This window comes from Plecotus auritus (genome assembly GCF_963455305.1).
Source record: "Plecotus auritus genome assembly, chromosome: 7".
NCBI lineage: Eukaryota > Metazoa > Chordata > Mammalia > Chiroptera > Vespertilionidae > Plecotus > Plecotus auritus.
The window spans coordinates 54,481,998-54,499,978 of NC_137774.1; the positions used below are offsets into that span (position 1 = coordinate 54,481,998).

General features: G+C 44.2%; 1 protein-coding gene across 7 annotated transcripts in view; it reads right to left on the minus strand.

Annotated features, from left to right (window-relative positions):
- PRPSAP2 (phosphoribosyl pyrophosphate synthetase associated protein 2) overlaps window positions 1-17,981 on the minus strand; it is a 71,642-nt gene that overhangs the window by 45,524 nt on the left and 8,137 nt on the right. For 2 of the 7 annotated variants that reach the window (XM_080677280.1, XM_080677282.1), the window contains exons 2-6: window positions 11,857-11,952; window positions 11,464-11,614; window positions 10,506-10,558; window positions 7,729-7,795; window positions 1,453-1,625 (exon numbers count right to left, since the gene is read on the minus strand). In XM_080677280.1, the coding sequence (XP_080533406.1) occupies window positions 1,453-1,625; window positions 7,729-7,795; window positions 10,506-10,558; window positions 11,464-11,582 (412 nt within the window). In that variant the 5' untranslated portion in view covers window positions 11,583-11,614; window positions 11,857-11,952. Of the gene's footprint in view, window positions 1-1,452; window positions 1,626-7,728; window positions 7,796-10,505; window positions 10,559-11,463; window positions 11,615-11,856; window positions 11,953-12,955; window positions 13,092-17,981 lie in introns of all 7 variants that reach the window. The other 5 variants (XM_080677283.1, XM_080677286.1, XM_080677281.1 and 2 more) reach the window with 4 other exon arrangements.

Consider the following 17,981-nt stretch of genomic DNA (forward strand, 5'->3'; position numbering starts at 1 on the left):
TTTTCAATGAGGTATGCTCATGAGATTGCAGGGGATTGGGTTTCATCAAACTTTGTCTTATTTTTGTCATCTTTGGAATGCCACAGTAGAAAATTTATTCTATAGTGTCTGTGTTAAAATGCAGTGATATGAGGACTTTTTGTTCTTTTCTCTCTGTGCAAATGCTCTGAGATATGTGCATATACATACATGCACACACATATACATAATAACAACTCTGATGATTACTTAGAAACAAGAGGAGACACTTAGGATGTTACCTGAAAATGCACAACACAAAGTAATACACATAGTTTACAAAATATACCAACCTGTCCTGGGAAAGGGAAGAGACTAAAATAAAAGCAGTTGCTGCGTTAAAGCAGTTGGTTCAGAATGCCTTTTCCCCCCTTTAAAAATGACTTATATGATTATAACTTGTCATTTCAATATACTTTTAAAATATGTCTATATATATATATAAAAGCCTAAGTGACCGTTATGACCAGAACAACTGATCGACCAGCCGCTATGATGCACACTGGCCACCAGGGGGCAGATGCTCAACGCAGGAGCTGCCCCCTGGTGGTCAGTGTGCTCCCACAGCCAACCTCCCCCAGCCCATCCCCCCAGCCGGCCAACCTCCTGCAGCCCCTACCTCACCCCCGCATCAGGACTGGGCGAGATGCCCCGATTGGCCCCGATCACCAACCAGGCCGAGGGACCCCACCCGTGCACGAATTCGTGCACCAGGCCTCTAGTGTGTGTGTGTGTGTATTGTTTTTTTTCCCCAGAGAGGAAGGGAGAGGGAGAGATAGATAGAAACATCAGTGATGAGAGAGAATTATCAATTGGCTGCCTCCTGCACAACCCCTATTGGAAATTGAGCCAGCAACCTGGGCATGTGCCCTGACTGGGAAATAAACCTTCACCTTCTGGTTCTTGGTAGACACTCAACCACTGAGCCACTGCAGCAGGGTTCAATATAATTTTTAAACAAAGAATTTAGGAAAAAATAACTTGTTCTCATTACCTTTGTGTTTTGGGGACTTGGAAACAGCAAAGAATTCTCTGTACTGTTTTCACATAAATTAGTTAACTTTAAAAGCTGTAGCAGCCCTGGCCAGTGTACCTAAGTGGCTGGGCATTGTCCCATGCACTGAAAGGTTGCTGGTTCGATTCCCTGTGGGGGTATAAGCCTGGGTTGCAAGCTGGGTTCCCAGTAGGGGGCAGTGATCGATGTTTCACTCTCATATTGATGTGTGTGTATTTTTCTCTCTCTCTCCCTCTCCCTTCTCTAACAAAAATAAATAAAACATAAAAAAAAAACATTAAAGTAAGTGAAATTAAAACTATCACTTTTTTTTACTCTGTTTAGCACTCCAATATAGTCTTAAAAATGCTTTATAATTTCTAAGGTAAAAATAAAACTCTCAGGATCCCAATTAATTATCAAATATCTGCCATTCTTACCAGCTTTACACATCATTGAAGCCAGCAATTTAGAAACAATGGAGCCTCTTTTTCTCATCTTGCACTGTTTGCTGTAAGGGAAGTAGGGGATCACACCAATAATGCTTTTGGCACAAGAGGTCTTACACGCATATACCATGATCAGGAGCTCCATGATGGTGGTGTTCACGTCCCTGTAACCCAAAAGACAGAAATCCCAGCAAGGAACGTAAGACAGTGGATAATATCTCCTTGTTCCAACAAAGTATTAGCAATCTGCTATTCATGCCGCTACCAAGACTTAAGGCTCAAGGGATAGAGAAATAAACCAATAAATTCATCTCTCCTCCATCAGCTCCCCCCACATCCCCTCTCAGCCAATGATCCTACTTCCTTTTTCACTAAGAAAAGAGCTGCCAGGGGCTCCCACCACCATGTGCATTTATACCTGAGAAGTCTGCTGCCTTTAGCCATCAGTAAGAGATGAATTTTCCACACCACAGTTACTCTAAAATCAGCCCTCCAAATTACACTAATCCCCACCCTCTCTTGTCTATACCAGAAATTCTCTTTTGCCTCCATCATCAATTTGTTACTACACTCACAAGCTCATACCATCAGCCTATCCTGTAAACACTATTATTTCTTCCATTAAAAACAAGAACTCATGACCACTTTTCCCACTACCACATTCCTTTGCCTCCCCTGTGCATTAGATCTCAAGAGTTGTCAACTTGTCAACACTCGCTATCTAATTCATCCACTCTCATTCTCTCCCGAACATATTCTAATCCAAGTCATCAATGACCTCCACATGGCTAAATCACCAAGTCAATGCTCAGTCCTTCTCTCACCTGACCCATCAGTGGCATCACACACAGCTGCTCACCCCTCGCCCTGCTACTCTGGACTCACTTGGCTTCTAGGACTCCCTGTTCTCCTCTACACTACTTGGTTTCTTTTGCTGAACTTCTGACCCTAATACTCATTCATTTGTCCTCTTCTCCTACTATCTCTTCTCATCTCTTGGGCTTTTCATCCAAATTCACGGCTTTATAAATACTGAAGACTCTCAAATGTATAAGTAGACCCAGTCCAAGCTTCTCAGCTCCAGTCTCCACTTGAATGTCTGTTAAGACATCTCAAAACTTAACATACCCCAAACTAAACTGCTCTTTGCCCCCAAATTCTGCTTCATCATAAAATCCTTTGCTAACTCAACTGATGGCAACATTATTCCTCTAGTTTACACAGGACAAAAACCTCAGTGGCATCCTTAACTGCTCCCCTATCCAGAAAGCACCCCACCACTCCACTGCTGTACTGGGCCTTGTCACTCTCCCTCCTCAGCAGGGACTCTGACAGCCTGCTACCACAGGTCTCCTCCCCACTTCCCCCGCACAGTCCCTCTGCAGTCCATTCTTCACAGAATCCATGAGTCAATTCATGCACCACTCTGCTCAAGATCCAGAAAAGCTTCCATTTTGCCCATGGCTCCTTCATGATGTGCTCCTCACCCCCACTTTTCTGCTGTCCACTCCTACTCCATGCCCCTCTCAGTCTGGCACACTCCACAACTTGTCAATGCTGATTCCCACTGAGGGCCTTCACCTTCTATGTGCACCTGGCTCTCCTCCCCAGCTAGCCACCTAAGTTACTTCCTCACTTTCTTCCAGTTCTTGCCAAATGTCAATTTTTAAAAATAGATTTTTACTGATTTCAGAGAGGAAGGGGAAGGAAGAGACAGAAATATCAATGATGAGAGAGAATCATTGATCGCTGCCTCCTCCACTCCCCACACTGGGGATCAATCCCACAACCCATGTATGTGCCCTGACTGGGAATCAAAGCATGACCTCCTAGTTCATAGGGCAATGCTCAACCACTGAACCACACTGGCTGGGCAAATGTCAATTTTTAATAAGGCCTACCCTGCAAGCCCTTTCTATACCCTCTCACCACTATGACTCCCAATTCCGTGCCAGGCTATTTTGGTGGTTTTCCCCATAGCACTCATCACCTCCTGACAAAATAAATAATCTACTTACTTATTATGTAACTTGCAAGTCTTAGAATATACAGGGTGAGGCAAAAGTAGGTTTACAGTTGTGAGTACATGAAACAGAGTTTATCTACTAATTACTGTAACATTTTCCATACGAACAACTGTAAACCTACTTTTGCCCCACCCTGTATACTCCTTGAGAACGAGGATCTTTATCTGTTTTAGTCTTTAATGCATCTCACCTGTAACAGTGACTAGTATCTTCAATAAAGATTTGTTAATAAGTAATGAGTAGAAACATATCCTTTGGGTGAGCAGATGTTCTGCTAATATCTAACAACAAGCCTGACATCTGCAGTTAAAGTGGACTTTTAGAGGAGTGTTCTACGTAAAAGGGTAAGAGTAGAGAAACCAACAGTGAGTGTAAAGTTACAACGAGTTCCCAAACTATGCTCCCAGGAGCACCATTTTTCTGTTAGCTGGTACAAAGCTTTCCATCACTAAACTTAAATAATGAACTTGTTTGAAAAGTTAACACACAGAATTTTCTTAATTTAAAAATGTTCTAGTTTGTACTAAAATAAAGGATAAGCTGTATCTGACAACACCAAATCTCAATGTTAACTACCTCACAGAATTTTATAAAGACCCTGATGTCCAGCTTTCTGCAACCTGGGCAAGAGTAAGAAGAGCTGAATTAACACAAGCCTACTGCACAGTTCAGAACAATGCCAAATGAGACAGAGATAAAATGAAGGAGATGTTTTGGCTAGAGGACCAAGAAACTGATAAAAGGCAGGAAGAGAATAAGTGTTAAAAATAAGTAAAAGAAAATAAACAGGACTTGAATTTGAGAATTATAAGAGTCACCCTTCTGAAGTCCTGAATTCTAAGTCCAATTTGGCCTTCAGTGCCTCTTGGGAAACATACCCAATCTCTGTGTATTTATACAAGTCGACTCACACTTGTCTCTGGGTAGATAAAAAGTATTGAAAACAGCCAGGAGCCAGAAGCAACATAAACTGTTCTGTGCTCGGCATTTCCCCACCCCGCTGCTGGAGGCTGAGTAGGTTCTATTATCCTTCAGAGCTGGGGAGGGGAACCTTTTTCTGCCCAGGGCCATTTGGATACTTTTTTAACATAAATCTTTATTGTTCAGATTACTACAGTTGTTCCTCTTTTTTCCCCCCCATAGCTCCTCTCCACCCGGTTCCCACCCCACCCTCTGCCCTTACCGCCCCCCCCCCCCCCCCCCGCCCCCGCGACTGTCCTCATCCATGGGTGTACGATTTTTGTCCAGTCTCTTCCCACACCCCCCACTCCCCTTTACCCCGAGAATTGTCAGTCCACTCCCTTTCTATGCCCCTGACTCTATTATATTCACCAATTTATTCTGTTCATCAGACTTTTTATTCACTTGATTTTTAGATTCACTTGTTGATAGACATATATTTGTTGTTCATAATTTTTATCTTTACCTTTCTCTTCTTCTTCCTCTTCTTACATTTCATATAATACTGGTTTGGCTGTGAAGAACTCCTTTAGCTTTTTCTTATTTGTGAAGCTCTTTATCTGACCTTCAATTCTGAATGATAGATTTGCTGGGTAGAGTAATCTTGATTGTAGGTTCTTGCTATTCATCACTTTGAGTATTTCTTGCCACTCCCTTCTGGCCTGCATAGTTTCTGTTAACAAATCAGCTGACAATCGTATGGGTGCTCCCTTGTAGGTAACTAACTGCTTTTCTCTTGCTGCTTTTAATATTCTCTCGGTCTTTTGCTCTTGGCATTTTAATTATGATGTGTCTTGGTGTGGTCCTCTTTGGATTCCTTTTGTTTGGGGTTCTCTGCAATTCCTGGAGTTGTAAGTCTATTTCACCAGGTAGGGAAAGTTTTCTGTCATTATTTCTTCAAATAGGTTTCCAATATCTTGCACTCTCCCTTCTTCTGGCACCCCCATAACTTGGATGTTGTTACGCTTGAAGTTGTCCCAGAGGCTTCTTACGCTATCTTCATATTTTTGGATTCTTTTTTCTTTTTGCTTTTCCGGTTGGGTGTTTTTTGCTTCTTTGTATTTCATATCTTTGACTTGATTCTTGGGATCCTCTAGTCTGCTGTTGGATCTCTGTATAATATTCTTTATTTCAGTCAGTGTATGCTTAATTTCTAGTTGGTCCTTTTTCATATCATCGAGGGACTCACTAAATTTCTTGGAGGTTTCTAGAAGATTCTTGAGTAACCTTATAACCGTGGTTTTGAACTCTATATCCAGTAGTTTGCTTTCCTCCACTTCTTTCATTTGTGACCTGTTTCTTTGTCTCTGCATTTTGACTGCTTCCCTGTGTCAATAGAGTGGCTTTGTGTGCTAGGTGTCCTTTAGGGCCCAGTGGCTCAGCCTCCCCAATTACCTGAGGTGGACACTCTTAGTGCACCCCTTTGTGGGCTGTGTGCACAGTCTTGTTGTAATTAAGCCTTGATTGTTGTTGGTATCACTAGGAGGAATTGACCTCCAGGCCAACTGGCTATGAGGATCAGTTGTGTCTATGATGGGAGAACTTCTGTGCTGGAGATACCCTTATGGGGCAGGACTTGCTTCAGTGGGGCTTTGGTGCTGTGTCTGCCCCCTGTGTGTGTCCCTTATGGATCTGAGGAGTTGTAATTTGGATGGTCCCACTCTGACCACTGGGTACACTGGTTCTTGGATCTCCAAGGAGGTGCAAATTTAGCTCTGGCCAAGGCCACCCAGCAGGAGCTACGGAGAGATCTGCAGATTCCTCTTCTTTGTTTGGGGTTTAGAGGTGCCCAGATGAGGCCCAGCTGTGAAGCAATGCAGGCTGCTGTGGAGCCTTGGGCCTTCTTTTGGAGGTTCTGGGGCTCTCTGACCCAGCTGCAGTTTAATAGGTAAGTTTAGATTGCAAAGGGCCAGGCCATTCATATGCAAAAGCCTCTGTGCACAGCTGGGGTGGGGTTGTAAACTGGGTGGAGCGGGGTCTCAGGGAATCAACTGGGCGAAGCAAACAGCAATGGCTAACCTTCAGCCCTGCCCTAAGAGGCCCCCAGGTCTCAGTGTCCCGCGGTTACCTCTGAGAAAAAGCCGCCCTCGTGTTCCGGCCTGATGTCAGACAGTCCAGTTTCTCCCCGTATGAGTCTGGGTCCCCAGAGTCTCGCCCGGAACTGGAGTTCAGAGCAGTCAGGAGCTTGTATCTCCCTCCCAATTGAAAAAGACAACCACGTACTCCGTTTTCAGCCCTTTCCACGCGCGTGCCCCATATCTCTGCACTTTACTTCCGCAGCTCCTGTGAGTCTCAGAGTGCTTTTCTCTTTCCTTCTAGTTGTAGAATTTCCACTCAGCCAGCCTTCCTGTGGTTCTGGATGATGTCCGTTTTATCTTTTAGTTGTAGTTTTGAAGTGGTTGTGCAAGGCAGCAAGTTCAGGTGTTTACCTATGCCACCATCTTGGTTTCTCCCTTTTGGATATTTATAACATCATTTGCTTAATATAAATGTATGTTGCTATGAACAAAGCTCCTAGATTTATTGAATTTTGAGTCCCACCTGCAGTTGCCTTGGCAGGGCCAGACCAAATGATTTTACAGGCCTTATATGGCCCGAGGGCCGGACAGTCCTCACTCCTGCTCTACTCCAGTGCAGTAGCCCCACCGCCCCCATCCTCAGTGTCTCTTTCTGTGGTTTGTTATCCTTGGTCAACCATAGTAGGAAAATACTAAATGGAAAATTCCAGGAATAAACAATTGATGAGTTTTAAATTGTGTGCCATTTTGCGTAGCTGTCCTGCTCCATCCCACCTGGGACATTAATTATCCCATATGCTGCATATGACATCAGCCCGTTAGTCACTCAGTAAGCTGTCTTGGTTATCAAATCAGTTACCAGAGACAGAGAGACAGAGAGATGTATCACATTACGGTAACTTTTATTATAGTATGATTATAATTGCTCTATTTTATTATTGTTGTTAATATCTTACTGTACCTAATTTATGAACTAAACTTTATCACAGATATGTACGTATGCATAGGAAGAACAGAGTATATACTAGTATACAACTCAGTTTTAGGCATCCACTGGGGTCTTGGAACATACCCCCTGGATAACTGTGGGACTACTATACTTGGTTACACATAAAGGCAGTAGTTAAGTCAGAAAAATAGCAGAGTAAAATACCAATTTTAAAATTATCTTAATTTTTCCTGTCCAACTGACTGTATTATGAACATTCACACCCAAACAGAAACCCAGAAAGCAACAATGCTTCTGTTGGGTTAGTACCTACTTTGAAACAGTTTGAATGATAAAAACATCTTTTCCCCTCACGGACTCTTGAATTTGTACTCTTGTTTCTGGAAAGAAAAGGAAAAAAAGAGGGGAAGGGTGAAGAAGGTATATAATTTAGGTTTTTGAAAATACACAAAAAATTTCAACATTTTCCAATGTTACAAAATATGGAAACTGAAACTGTTATAAAAGAGATTAGTTTTAAATGCTACAAAACCAAAATAAGCATACTGCCATTAGCTACACTTTTTAAACATAATTGCATTTCTGACTTGAAACCGGTAAACCTACCCTCTCACTTCTTGTATCACTGGAAGCGCTGTACCACTCTGAGCACAGTATCTTTATAGGAAACTAGAGGCCCAGTGCACGAAATTCATACACTCGGGGGGAAGGGTCCTCAGCTCAGCCTGTGCCCTCTCGCAGTCCAGGAGCCCTCGGGGGATGTCCCACTGACGGCTTAGGAGCAGGCCTAAGCTGTCAGTCGGACATCCTTAGGGCTGCTGTGGAGGCAGGAGATGCTCCCGCCACCACCACTGCACTCGCCAGCCATGAGCCCAGCTTCTGGCTGAGTGGCGCTCCCCCTGTGGGAGTGCACTGACCACCAGGGGGCAGCTCCTGCATTGAGTGTCTGTCACCTGGTGGTTAGTGCATGTCATAGTGACCAATCGTTCTGCTGTTAGGTCGATTTGCATATTAGCCTTTTATTATATAGGATTATACACTCATTCACTTAGCCACAACAAGGAAGAACTTATTAGGAACAAAATGTTATAATAATAACAATAAATAAGGTCCAATACTCTACTTTCAAAAAATTTGTGATCAGCCAGAAGGAAACAATTAGACAAACCCAGAATGGAACAAAACAGCCTTTTCCAAAAGTCATTGTCATGGGAAGAAAAAAGAAAAGGTAAGGAATTGATGTAGACTAGAAGAAACTAAAGAGATATTAAAAACACAGTGCTCGAACCATGAATCCTAGTCTGAAAAACAAAACACAACACAGCTATAAAAGCTCTTTAGGTCAAGTAGTGAATCTTGAAAATAGACTAGACTTTAGATGACCAGAGATAAAGTCCTTGCTCTTCGGAGATGCATGCCCAAGTTCAGAGGTTAAATGTCTTGATGTCTGCAACTTACTTATACACATTCATATTCACATAGCAAACTGCGAATTGTGAATCTAGGTGGTAGAATCTACTCTTTCAACTTTTTTATATGTTTGAATATTTTCATTTAAAATGTTGGGAAAAAAACAGAATACATTTAAAAAGGAAGCGTGGTACCATAGGAAAAAAATGATCTTTAGAGCCAGAGAAACCTGGAACCAAATATTGCCCCTGCTACTTCTGAGCCCTCCTACCTAACATCATCCCTGAACTCAGTTCTTCAAAACATAGCAATAGGAAGGAGTCCATAAATGCTATTCCCACCTTCCTTCCCAACAGATACCAAGTATTCTCTCTCCCCTCTTTCATGAATCTGGAGGGTGGGCCAACCTCCTCCTGAGCCTTCCACCACTAGCTCTCACCTGGACCCTCCCTTCCAAACTAGACAAAGGACATTCTTCCCTTTAGCAGCATTATCTTCTACAATTTTCCCTGCATATTTTCAATTACACTTTTTACCTACTGAAGCCACATGAGGCAACTTGGGAGAGCAGAAAGAGGCGGCAGTAATGGAGAAATAAACGGGGAAGAGAAAATGTGTGCCTTTTCATCAAAGTCTGTTTTAAGTTCCATAATATGTAAGTACTTGACAAAATACTACAGTGGAAAAGGAGAGGGAACTAATATTTACTGAGTACCTGCTATATACAAAGAGCTGTGTTAGGCACACAAAAATATCCCATTTAATCCTAAAACACTACCAATCACTTGCAGTTTAGAAAGGTTATATAACTTGCCAAGGATAAGCTGTCTGAATCTCAAGTCCATGCAAGCTGCCCATAGCCCCTGCTAGAATACAGAAAACAGATGCTTTTTACAACTTGAAATGCTTATGCAATAGCATAAATCAATTAGCAAAAAGCATTTCTTTTTGTTGTTGTTATTAATCCTCACCCGAGGACATTTTCCCACTGATTTTTAGAGCAAGTGGAAGGGAGGGAGAGAGACAGAGAGAGGGCAGGGGGGAGAGTGGGGGAGAGAGAGAGAGAGAGAGAGAGAGAGAGAGGCAAACATCAATATGAGAGAGACACATTGATTGGTTGCCTCCTGCACGCATCCTCACCAGGTTGGGGACTGAACCTGCAACACAGGTACATGCCCTTGACCAGGGAATTGAATCCTTGACCCATTGGTGTGCGGGCCGATGCTCTAAACACTGAGCCACAATGGCCAGGGCAGCAAAAAGCATTTCTTAACAAGATTTCATGACAGCTTACGTGGAGGTAAAGAAATAACAACCAATTAGTATGTGGCCACACAGGATTTACTCATCCTGCCTAAGGTGACATAACTTCAACCAACAACTGAAATAATGTTTCCATTCACTTGACCAGTCAGTTCACACATCTATGTAGTTGTTATTAAGTGAGATCTAAGAAGTGGCATTCAGGCCCTAAGATGTGACTTGCTCCAGGGTTCTCCATCTAGTTGGTGTTCGTAGGAGCTAAAACACCACTCTCGCCCACCTTGCCTACATGACTTCCTGCTCATGGAACTAACTGGACACTAAGTCTAATGGTTACACTAGTGGAGGATGAAGGACTGAGGCAGTATGTCATATTCTGTAAAAAGATCAATGTTACACATGTCAAGGATAGCTCACCTCGGTTAGGTTCCTGGTAAACCTGCACTTTGCCCATTTCCACCCCCAGCCGCCTAGAGAAGAGAAAGGGAGGAAAAGCTGAACAGGTAATAGAATAGACTCAACATCTTTACTATCTAAGGATGATTCATAAATTAATAAAAATAAAATAGAGGTATTCTCCTTATAAAATTTAAAGTTAATATTAAACTATACTGTCACTCCATTACCTAACCCCTCACCCTCCACCCCATGCCTACCCAGGTCAACGTTGTCCTTCTCTGCCTGCCTCACTGACCATTTCCTTGTGCTCTCTACACTCCCCAAACTCCTGAGATACACCAACTCCTGCTGCTCACCCCTGGGCTCTGAATCTGCTGCTCCTCTGCCTGCTGGGCTCTGCCCCAGACCTTTACCCAGTGACTCATTCAGGTTCTCAATTCACATATCATCCCCTCCGTTTAAAAGGCACCTGATCACCCAAGCAAAAGCAGAACAGCCTGTCCCATCACTCCTTTCACTGCAGTTGTTTTGTTTTGTTTTTCATAGCATTTATCAACACCTAAAATTATCATGTTTGTTTTGCTGACTTACTTCTTGTCTGGACCCCTACTAAATGTAAGGAAGGATTTTGACTGGCTGTTCATTGTTAATCCCCAATATCTAAATCAATACCTAAAATAACTAAAATTATGTTGAACTACAATCTATAAACTATTTCTATACAGTATCTACTTCACTGTTCTTTATACTCAAATATTCTATACGTATGAAGCCCTAACTATCCCTGGCGCCCACAAGGCACTCAATCAATGTCTGCTGAATGAATGTACAGGGTGTTATGATAGTTTACAAAATGCCCTAATATATACAAATGATATGCAGATTACCTGCTTTCAAGTTTAACAATCAGTGCTAATCTGATAATCAAATGAAAACATCAAATAATACAAATTTTAATGATATGATTATAACTCACTCAGCAATTTTCTTTGAAAGCTCCATACACGATGAATTAGAATTTGCTGAAAACAGCACCAGACCTCCTTTGGTTATGTTCATCTTGGTTTCTAATTCAGCTGGCGCCACACAAAACATCAAAACCTTCTTGGTTTTCCAATTCTCAGAGCCTAGAAGGATATAAAATATATCAAGAACTGCCATATATTAAACACACCTGAATGGATTTTCTTAATAGCAAAATGACTTCAGCTGAAGAAAATTAGTTTTCATCATAATGGAGTCTTTTATGTTAAATATTTATGGACAAATAAAAAGTCCATTTAGATTTTAGGGTTCTAGATTTATGGAAATATGTTATCACATGGTTGAATTAGTTTTCATGACCACTGGGAATAAATGATAAACTTACAAGAAAGGCGGAGCTGAAGAGCTCAGTGTTTTACTGTTTGCTGCTTAAAGTCAATTATGGACAACCTCCTTTTATTCTCTGACAACAAAATTCCTCCTGGATTAACACATAGAAAAATGGCAGAGCCATTAGCAAGGACATGGACTGATTGATCCTTAAACAATAAATAAGTGACCCATCTATGCCCAGCTTTTCCTGTATTATCTGCTTACCCTAAAACCTCCCCCTGGCCTTGCAGCTGCTCTCGGATGCCTATATCAGGTCTAAAACTGACCCTGTTATCTGCATTTTCCTGAAGCAGAACACAAGATTGACCATATAACAACTTTGCAGGGAAGTGAAATGACCTTGCAAATGACAGGCAACATGCCCAAACAGAAAGTCATGGAGCTGAGGTTCTAACTCATTGCCATTAGAGTTCCCTTCTACCTTCACTCTCTGGGCTGAGTACATGCAACAGCAACACTCTAGTAGGCCATGAGGGGTGGGGGCACCTTCTCAGCATGCCCACTGCAGTCTGCAGTTGTTTGTTTACTTGGGATGGCTCTGGGAAGGCTGGTGGAGATTAAGAAAGGGCTGAAGCCGCACAGATCTTATGCTTAAACTTTAAATACATAAGTAATATACAAACACATTCTCCTTATTAAAAACACACACACAGAAATAGTCCTAGCCTGTTCGCTCAGTGGTTAGAGCATTGGCCTGCGGACCAAAGAGTGGAGGGTTTGATTCTAGTCAAGGGCATGTACCTCGGTGGCCCAACCCTGGTAGGGGCGGTACGGGAGGCCACCAATCGATGTATCTCTCTGATGTCGAAGTTTCCCTCTCTCTCTCCCCCTCCTTCCTCCCACTCTCTTTAGAAATCAATGGAAAAAATATCCTCTGGTGAGGATTAAAAATATAAATAAAAACAGAAATATGACAGTGAAGGCTACAGTCACCTGCCCCAATCCCAGGTTCCTTCCCACGCACCTCCCCAGTTCTTATTAGTGTGGTATGGACATCATCAGGCCTTTTTCACACAGTCACAAACGTGACCCCCATAAAATATATGTATAAAAATACATTTCTAACATAAAAAGGTATTGTACAAATCTACCTATAATTTGACAATCCAGGTTATAAAATAGTCTTTTAACTGCTGCTAGTAGATTCTATGGTGCAGATATGCCAAATTTTACAGGTTACCATCCTGAACAGGCCTCCTTGTACCGATGTGCATGCCTTTTCAGTAGCTGCAAGAAGGAAACCACAGAGTAACGGGATAGTGCAAATTATGGTCCCCCCCACAAGGCTATTTCCACACACACGGCCCTCTTAAGGAACTCCACAATGGGAAATATGGGGCATTGCAATGAATTCACCTAAAGCCTACAGATTACAAAAAGAAACCAAAGCCCTAAAGAGACCAAGGTGGACCACAGGTGTCTGCCATGAAAAACAGCTTTGGGCTCTTGGGTTCTTGCTTGTAAGATGACCAAGAAAAGAAGGAACAATGGTTATGCCCAAAACGGCCATAGACACGTGCAGCCTACTCATTGCACAAACTGCACCTGATGCGTGCCCAAGGGCAAGGCCATTAAGAAGTTTGTCATTCAGCCAGGCAGGCATAGCTTGACCTATGAACCAGGAAGTCACAATTTGATTCCTGGTCGGGGCAGGTTGTGAGCTCCATCCCAAGTAGGGGGTGTTAGCCAATTAATGATTCTCTCTCATCACTGATGTTTCTATCTCTCTCTTCCTCTCCCTTCCTCTCTGAAATCAATCCTATATAATAAAGAGGTAATATGCAAATTGACCATCACTCCAACACACAAGGTGGCTGCCCTCATGTGGTCAAAGATGGCCGCCCCAGGTGGACACAAGATGGCCGGCAGGGGAGGGCAGTTGGGAGGGACAAGGCCTTCAGGAGAGGGCAGTTTGGGGCAATCAGGCCTGCAGGGGAGGGCAGTTTGGGGCAATCAGGCCTGCAGGGGAGGGCAGTTAGGGGCGACTGGGCCAGCAGAGGAGGGCAGTTGGGGGGGACCTAGGCCTGCAGGGGAGGACAGTTGGGGGGAGACCTAGGCCTGCAGGGGAGGACAGTTGGGGGGAGACCTAGGCCTGCAGGGGAGGGCAGTTGGGGGTTACTGGGCCAGCAGGGGAGGGCAGTTGGGAGGGACCAGGCTGGCAAGGGAGGGCAGTTGGGGGCAATCAGGCCTGCAGGGGAGGCAGTTAGGGTGACCAGGCTGGCAGGGGTAGGCAGTTGAGGGGGACCAGGCCCGCAGGGGAGGGAAATTGGGGGGAACAAGGCCTGCAGGTGAGGGCAGTTGGAAGGGACCAGGCCTGCATGGGAGGGCAGTTGTGGGGGGGGACCAGGCCTGCAGGGGAGGGCAGTTGGGGGCAACCAGGCCTGCAGGGGAGGGCAGTTGGGGGCAACCAGGCCTGCATGGGAGGGCAGTTGTGGGGGGGACCAGGCCTGCAGGGGAGGGCAGTTGGGGGGACCAGGCCTGCAGGGGAGGGCAGTTGGGGCAACCAGGCTGGCAGGGGAGGGCAGTTAGGGATGACCAGGCTGGCAGGGGAAGGCAGTTAGGGGCAACCAGGCCTGCAGGGGAGGGCAGTTAGGGGCGACCAGGCTGGCAAGGGAAGGCAGTTAGGGGAAATCCGGCCGGGGAGCAATTAGGCGTCAATCAGGCCGGCAGGGTAGTGGTTAGGGGGTGATCAGGCTGGAAGGCAGAAGCCAGTAGGGGCAATCAGGCAGGCAGGCAGGCAGGCAAGCGAGTGGTTGGGAGCCAGCAGTCCTGGATTGTGAGAGGCCCAGTGGGATCGGGCCTAAACGGGCAGTCAGACATCCCTCAAGGGGTCCCAGATTGGAGAGGGTGCAGGCTGGGCTGAGGGGCACACACTCCCCCGTGCACGAATTTCGTGCACCGGGCCTCTAGTAAAAATATATTCTTTAACAAAAAAGGGAAGAAAATAGCTATGAAGCAGGATCAGCAAACCGCAGGCCAAATCAGGTCCCTCCAAAAATTACTTCTGTAAAAAAACTATAACAGAATACAGCAACACTTGTTGTTTACAAATTGTCTATGGATACAATGGTAGCACTGAATATAGGCTAAAATATTTATTATCTGGCCCTCTACAGAAAAAGTTTGCTTACCCTTGCTTTATGGCATAGTGTAGGGCAGAGTGGCTGTTATAAAGGAAAGAAATATTTAATGACCAACAGTCAAGAGTTGGAAGAGATCTTGGGTATGTTCTAACACCACCTCTCAACCAATTATGCCTGGTCTGTATTTAGGAACAGAGGGTACATGTCTGGAAAAGGAAACAAAAACAAAACTCATTCTCCCGTAGGTGTAAATACAGGCTTTGGGGTCAAATGTATGTTTGCATCTTAGCTACTTCTTCCCCTTAACTCACTGTGCTTTGCATAAGTTACTTAGCCTTTCTTAGCGTCAGTGCCTTCATCCATACAACTGTGAATACGGACCTTTCTGGATAACTGTAAAACTAATTCCTATACAGCACTTACACAGTGCCCCGCACATATGATATGCTTGGTAAATGGAAGCTACCTATAAATCAACTTACAATATTTTGGTTACCTACAAAACAAGTACAGTAATAGGCATGAAGTGGCCATCTTTTTACATCCCCCCAACCTTCAAATATGAAGCTTCTTAAAGTATAACAGCATTTTTAAGAGGACTTGGAACACTTAGAACAAAAATATGTGAGGAGTAGGAAGAGATCTTAGAAGTAGTTCAGCCCAATTACAGGACTCCTGCCAAAGAACCACAAACAGATGCTTGAACAGCCCCTAGAACCGATGTCCACATCCTGAGCAGCCCATCCATTCCCAATTCTTCCTTACAACACACCAAGATTCCCCTCTCTGCAGCTTCCCTGCACTGGTCCTTGTCCTTGAAAATTTACAGGAAGCATCAAATTTCTTTGCCACAGGACAGTCCACACCATATCTCAGGATGGCTCTCTTCTCTGGGTATTCTCTTCTCCAAAATATTTCCTTACCTGAGCCTTGCCTTATCTGTTATGGTTTAAATGCCCTTTTTCACTCTGACTGTGGTCTCTGAGATTGCAGTCTTCAGATACGAAGTTTCCATTATCAAAACCCAACCTAATCCACCCTCAAAAGGGCACAAGCAGGGAGTCCAACTGGAAATGGTGACCAATAGTCATTTTCAGTGACTATTCACTTCATCTGTTCAAACATAAAAGCTAAAGCTAGAAATTCAAGTACTGCTCTGTACCAAGCTTCAAAAGAAGGGAGTTTTTAAAATTTTCCTTAGAAACATGACAATCACCAGGATGAGGCTAGCAAAAGGTTCATTAAATTGGCAAATGAGCTCTAATATGAAATGGAGAGTGAAGAAAACACTCCCAGACTCCCCGTTAAGATGGCAACATAGAAAACTCTGTGCTTGCCTCCTCCCACAATCACATCAGAATTACAACTGGATTATAGAACCATTGCTGAGCACCACCTGGAGATTAACTAAACAGAATGCCTGTAACTAAGGATATACAGAAGCCACGCTGAGATAGTGGAAAGGCGGGGGCGGGAAAGCAGATACAGAATGGGCAAGTCCCAAACCCACAATGTGTCCATTAAGAATTCAGAGGACTGCCCAGCTGGTGTGGCTTACAGGATGAGAGTCGACCTATGAACCAAGAGGTCATGGCTGGATTCCCAGTCAGGGCACATGCCAGGGTTGCAAGCTTGATCCCCAAGAGGGGTCATGCAGGAGGCAGCCGATCAATGACTCTCATCATTGATGTTTCTGTCTCTCCCTTTCTCTTCCTCTCTGAAATCAATAAAAAATATATTTAAAAACAGTAATTCAGAGGGCTATGTTGGCTGTGAAGGTGCTCCCCTTAGGAACAAGGGCCCTAGACCCACACTGGGCTCCCCAAACTGGGCATCAGTGCTGGGCAGAGGAGTTGCCTTAACTTCTGGCTGTGAAAACTAGTGGGGATTGCATCTGAGAAAGACAAAGGGCTGCTAGAGACCAAGGCACATTTTTTGTTGTTGTTAATCCTCACTTGTATATATTTTTCCATTGATTTTTAGAGAGAGTTGAAGAGAGGGGGAGAGACAAAGAGAAAAACATCTATATGAGAAAGACACACCGAATGTTTGCCTCCCATAAGCACCCTGACCAGGGCCAGGCTGGGGATAGAGCCTGCAACTGAGGTATGTGCCCTTGACTAGAATCAAACCCGTAACCTTTCAGTCTATGGGCTGACACTCTAACCCAGGGGTGGGCAAACTTTTTGACTCGAGGGCCACAATGGGTTCTTAAACTGGACCGGAGGGCCGGAACAAAAGCATGGATGGAGTGTTTGTGTGAACTAATATAAATTCAAAGTAAAGGAGCGGAGGGGAGAGCAAGAGAACCGGATAGAACAGCCAGATCCGGCCCACGGGCCATAGTTTGCCCAAGGCTGCTCTAACCATTGAGCCAAACTGGCTAGGGCAAAGTACTTTTCTTAAAGGGAGTGCACCCAGACTCATGTACAAACCCACTCTAAGCTTCAGTGCAAGGGCAGCAGCTTGATAAGTTCCAGGGACATGGGGAGCAACTAAATTGACCAACTTCAAGGCAGGGGCTGGAGGGGCAGCTCTCAACTGAGATGGAAGTGCTGGCAGGCACCATTGTTCCTTTCTGTAATTCTCCCACAACAGAGCCAGCAGGTGCAGGCTGTCAACTAACCAGGCTAACACCTTTCCCCCACCTCTGGTGGCCTGCCTCAGCTCCCGCTGCAGACTTTCCCAAAATCCTTGAAAAGACCCACAAACCCCAAACAAGCAGCAACTAAACTTGACGTGCCTTCCAGCACTTGCTTAAGCAGCCCCAAGGTCAGCAATATTAATATCTGAACAAATAGACTTCAAAATGAAGGCCATCACAAGAGACAACAAAGGTCACTGCATAATACTAAAGGGATCGATCCAACAAGAGGATATAACACTGGTAAACATATGTTCACCCAATATAGGAGAACCTAAATATATATATATATATACACACACACACACACACACACACACACACACACATATACTTCTAGAGGACTTTAACGGAGAGAGCGACAATACAGTCATAGTAGGGAATTCTAAC